This window comes from Miscanthus floridulus, chromosome 5 (assembly GCF_019320115.1).
Source record: "Miscanthus floridulus cultivar M001 chromosome 5, ASM1932011v1, whole genome shotgun sequence".
Lineage (NCBI taxonomy): Eukaryota > Viridiplantae > Streptophyta > Magnoliopsida > Poales > Poaceae > Miscanthus > Miscanthus floridulus.
The window spans coordinates 148,727,624-148,733,051 of record NC_089584.1 but is presented as its reverse complement, the minus strand read 5'-3'; the positions used below and the strand labels follow the sequence as shown (position 1 = coordinate 148,733,051).

The window sequence follows — 5,428 nt, the reverse complement described above, 5'->3', positions numbered from 1 at the left end:
GTCCTGGTGCTCTGCTACGCCACCCTGCCGCAGCTCTGCTTCCTCCGCGGCGTCCCGATCTTCCCCTGCCCCGCCGCGGCCGCAGCGGCGTTCGCGTCCTCGCTGCTGCTGCACCTGGCGGAGGTGTGCGTGGCCAAGCGGAGCCTCGCGCTGCGGACGTGGTGGAACGAGCAGAGGTTCTGCGTGCTCAATGCCATCACCGGTCAGCTCTTCGGCTGCGTCAGCGCCGCCCAGGAGCTGCTCGGCGCGCTCGCCTTGGACTTCGACCTCACCAGCAAGGCCGCCGACGGGAGGCTGTACCAGGACGGCGTCTTCGATTTCACGGGCTGCTCCACGCTGCTGCTCCCTGGCTTCCAATTCGCCGGCGAGCTGCGGGCGGCGCTCAGCTACCCGCTGCTGGAGGGGATGTTCCTCCGGTGGGATGCTGCCAGGGTTCCACCACGCATCACCGCACTCTCGGTCGCCTTGGCAGCCGTGCTGCTCGCCGTGTTTGGATGCGCGAGCATGTGTACTTGTTGTAAGGCTTCCGCCATACTCATACGGTATACATATTATTCCCACTGTTCAGTTTTATATAAGCACAGCATGCTGAACTGAACAACGAGAAGCTTAAATCCACAGCAAAATTAAGCAGAGGCGGAGCAGGGAGACGAAACAACACCCGAGTGTTAGATTATGTTTATGGAACAAACATACAGGAATACATTCAACATGTTAGATTATGCTTAAGCAACTACTCAGCAAATAGACAACCTTCAACACTCTGCAAGATGCTACTGCATGTCTGCATCGGATAGAACCACCCTACATGTGGGCACGCTACTCTCTGGGATTCCAGCAACAGGATCAAACCGTGTAACGGTTCCTCAGTCCCTTGTCCGCCTTCTTTGCATCGTCCTGCAGCCAAAGAGGGCCAAGTGAGAATCGGCACACCTTACCCAGGGCATTGACAAGAGAGGGGTAGCTTAAGCACTTCTCACATGAACAATGAATCCAATGGAGTCCTTGTAATCCAGGAATTCCTTCCACTGCTTCCCAATGCTTATCTGAAAGGAAGGGGGAACATGTTCAACACCTTATGTCAAGCTTGTTAGGAGGATGCTTAACAATGTTCCGGATCCAAATGAAGTTACATAACCAAAAAACAATTTACTGCTAATCATGGTGTCAAAAAACAATTCTCAACAATTTCCTGGGCCTCGTACAGGACCATGGAAATGCCAACTACCAGTTGAATCCCCAGTCATGACCCCCTTCTGTTTTCCTCATTATTCTTTCATATATCAGGGTTACATTAATTAATAACATAACACGCATAACTCAAACTTGGCCTTTTGCATGTATGATAATATTGTAATTATCAGAACAAAAGTATATTATTCGTAAACAAGGAAAAATATATAAGTTGTTGTACAAGTATTTATCATGACACCGTAAATTATCATAAAAGTGTGATGATTGGATAGGAGAAAGGAAACAAGCTCTTGTACAGGCATTTAGACAGAGATGTGATTGCAGCACTCGTACCTGAGCAGCTTCATTAGCAGCATTTTTTGTCCAGATAGCTATTCTTTCCTGCTTGCCACGCACGCTGACGACTGCTCCACAAATTTCATCACCATAGTCGAATTGTTCGCCAATCATAGCCAACAGCTACATGAAACAAAATTGAAAGAGTATAAGGGTGGAGGACTGTAGGGTGTAATAAGGAGAGATGAGCAGAACAAAATTATCTTTTTTCTGATAATAAAATAGAATTGCTTACGGTGTGCAGCCACAGCGTGTCAGATTTTCCTTTTCCACAGCTGATGGTCCATTTACCGCCATTAGCACAAATAGGGTCTTCCCATTTTGGTTCAATCTTGTTCTTGAAGCAATGGAAGTCAGCTCCCATGGGCAACTTGCTAGGGTGATGAATATTATTGTAAAGGCTGAGAAACCACAGATCCATTAGTTGGAATATATTTATAGATGAAAGGTAAAGTTGGATGGGGACACAAGGACCAAAGCAAAGATCAACAGATGTCTGACACGAAATTAGACCAAGAGCACTCATCAGAATTCAGAAGGAAGAGAGGAAGGGTTATTAAATATCAGATCTTCCAACTTGCAATCCCACACAACAGCTATTACGAAATTTGACTGTGAAAAAAAAAGGAAACGACAAGCAAGAGGGCCAATAAACTATGAAGCTCAGTTCAGCGGATTAAATTGAATCTCTGATTCTGAAGACTAAAAAACATATGTTACAGATTTTGCATCATGACAGAGACTGAATTTGCTCATATAAACTAGAGCCATGAGGTGGGTGTCACTTTGACTTAATATCAACCATAGACTTGGGCACTTGGCAAGGCTTGTGTTTGAGTATGAACAACAAACTCGGGTGAGCAAGGACTAGCAGGTAGGACTGGAGAACAGGCTGTTGAGTACGGCAACATACCATGCTTACCCAACAAAGAGTTCATACACATGAATGAAACTGAAAAAAAGTGTAAGATTGATCAACAGCTGCTTCTAATATGACAAATGAGAAGGCTAATATGCACGATATAGGCGGGGGGGGGGGGGGGGGGGGGGGTGGCAGGGCATGTAAAAGTATAGAGACAGCTGGCAACATCAGAACAACAGTTCTGCGTGGTTTTGGGGTAGCCTCTAAATGGCTTAATTAGTGGAGCACAAAACTTGAGACAGGCACTAGTTCAGCACAAAACTTGTGCAAATCAATATCTGTTTCAGAGAGGCAGGCGTCTTGCAAGGCATGGAAGGCTACGAAGTTGAGACAGCAACTATGTCGTCAATATTGATCTTCTCCGTTCTAGAGACTAGCGTTGAATAATAATACTATGGATTAAGCAGAGTCAGAAACTAATGCATTAACTAATCTAGAGATCCGAGATCCATGAACCATGGCAGATTTGGCTCGTATATTGTGAATCTAGAGACATGTACCAGACTACCAGTAGTTGTACAGGTAACGAGGGTTTGGGATGAGATGAGGGGCAGGAGGTAAAGATGAGGGAGGGAGAGAATCGGACGCACCCCCAGAAGTCCTCGACGGTGGAGAAGGTGTGGATGGGTCGGATGGAGCTCCCCCAGGCGGCCTGCTTGTTCTTGCCCTGCGGGTTGTCGAACCAGAAGGTCCACGAGTGCTCGAGCGGGTGCGTGGCGGGGAGGGCGGGCGCGGGGGCGTCGTCGGCGATCTCGCCCTCCTCCCTGTCATCGTCCTCCGTAGCGTGCGCGGGGCGGCCCCGGGAGCCCGCGGAGGCCGGCCTCGTGTCGATCTCGTCGGCCATGGCGGCGGCGGCGGCGGACGGGATGGGTGCGGCGAGTCGAGTCCAAGGAGGTTTGGGGCTGCCTGTCTGTTTTTTCCTCCTTTTTTTAAGAGCGGCTGGCTGTCTGTGTCTCTGCTTAGGTCAGCGGTCTTCGCCTGGGCCTGGGCCTGGGTAGCAGGAGGAAGGAAGGGAACGGGTGAATTAGGCTAGTCTTATCTGGGCCGGGTCAGGTGAGTTTGTACTGCTCTGGTTGGGCTGGAATATGATCTGGGCCAGCCCTCGTAGTCAGCTCCTAGGCCCAGCGGTACTTCATCGTCATCATCCCTTCAGAGCCATCCTTCAGCCTGTTCGGTTGGCTGGTTCGTATCGTTGCTGGTTCGTGAAGAAGTACTATTGACTGGTTTGTGTGAGAGAAAATACTGTTTCGGCTAGAAATTTACGATCGTATACGACAAGCACAAGCCAAACGAACAGACTGCTTATCGGTTGGCGAAACTGATAGCCAATGCCCCGTACTGATCTCAATCAGGTGTTGGTGACTAGGTGGGTAATTTGGCACGCAAGAAGGAAGACAATCTATGAAAATATTTTTCATAGCCTGCTATTGACACATAGTTTTTGTCGACAAATATGTTGTTGAACTTCAAGCATTGAAGCCGATCCAAACTGCAAAGGCAAAAGTTCAGACTCTGAGGCCTCGGTGGTTGCCGCCACCAGTAGGATATATGAAGGTGAATGTAATGGAGTGAGTAGTTACACTAAAGAGCTTGCTGCAACTAGTTTGCAAGAAAGTAATGGAGTGAGTAGGGTGATTATACCGTTGTGTTAAGGAATAAACCAATCACAAGATGAAGCCAATCAATCACTAGGAGAAATCCAATCACACAAGAGACACAAGATTTTTCTCCCGAGGTTCACGTGCTTACCGGCACGCTAGTCCTCGTAGTGTCGACCAGCACTTGGTGGTTCGACGGCTAAGATGTGTTGCACAGACCTCATCCAACAAAAAGTGACCGGTCGCTCCTCTGAAAAAGTGACCAGACACGACGCTGGAGTTAGGTCCGGTGTTTGGTCGCTCCTCGGCCCTCTCGGCCAACAGCGTGCCACAGCCTATAATTGACCGGACGCGTCCGGGGTAAGTCCGGTCATCCCGGCACCAGCGTCCGGTCGTGCACCTTCGCCTCCTTTTCATTTTCTAAGTCCGCAACCACTTCGCCCTTGCTTCCAACTTGCTAACCACAAAGTATAGAACTTGTGTGCACAGTGTTAGCATTTTTCAAAGCATTTTACAAGGGGCAAATTTAGCACACTAGGTTCCTAAATGCATATACAAGAATCATGTCACCTAATGACACTCGATAATCGCTTAGCCAAAGATTTCTCCTCTTAATAGTACGGCTATCTATCCTAAATGATCACACACTCTCTATAGTGTCTTGATCACCAAAACAAAAGCCCTAAGCAATACCTTTGCCTTGATCTCCATGGTTTTTGTTTTTCTCTTTCTTCTTTTCTAAAATGGAGCTTGATCACCATCATCACATGTCCATCTAGCTCCACCACTTGGCATAGGACCATCATTTCATGTCTACACACTTAGTACAAGGATTAGTTCTAGGATTTTATCAATTATCCAAAATCAAATTAGGGCTTTCCATAGATATAGTAAACATTATAATTACCATGCAATTGAAATAATCACGAATAAATGTGCAACTACTCCAGTTCATGATGGGTAGTGTGATTTTCTCTGTGATACTAAACTGTCCAAATCTTACTAGAAATATATTTATTTAGAGACAGGACAAAGGGAGTAGAGACAAAATTAGTTGAACTTTCAAATAACCATAGAGCTCTGGTTAGCCGCGCCAGCTATTCTGTCTAAATCATTCTAGTTTTCTCCAGTTTCATATTTTTACGTTTAATTTTATTTAAGTCTATAAAAATATATCATAACATCTACATTATCATGAAATAAATGCACTATTAAAATTATATTTAATAGCATATCTATCTGATGTCACGGGCGTTTGTACTTTTTAATGTAATAATAAGGCTTGGGGAAAATTTTTAGGATAATTATAAAAAAAGGGTAGGAGTATAATATATAACAATGTTGTGACGACCGCATATATCAGCTGATAAGCTCAGTT

The 5,428-nt window shown here is 46.3% G+C and overlaps 1 protein-coding gene across 1 annotated transcript; it reads right to left on the bottom strand.

Annotated features, from left to right (window-relative positions):
* Window positions 1–646: 646 nt before the first annotated feature.
* On the bottom strand, window positions 647–3,366 carry LOC136451154 (eukaryotic translation initiation factor 4E-1). Its single transcript, XM_066451905.1, has 5 exons — window positions 3,043–3,366; window positions 1,766–1,931; window positions 1,528–1,653; window positions 981–1,046; window positions 647–897 (listed from the first exon to the last, which is right to left on the bottom strand). Exons 1-5 carry the CDS (start codon window positions 3,294–3,296, stop codon window positions 847–849), a joined length of 663 nt encoding a protein of 220 aa, XP_066308002.1. The 5' UTR covers window positions 3,297–3,366; the 3' UTR covers window positions 647–846.
* Window positions 3,367–5,428: the final 2,062 nt, after the last annotated feature.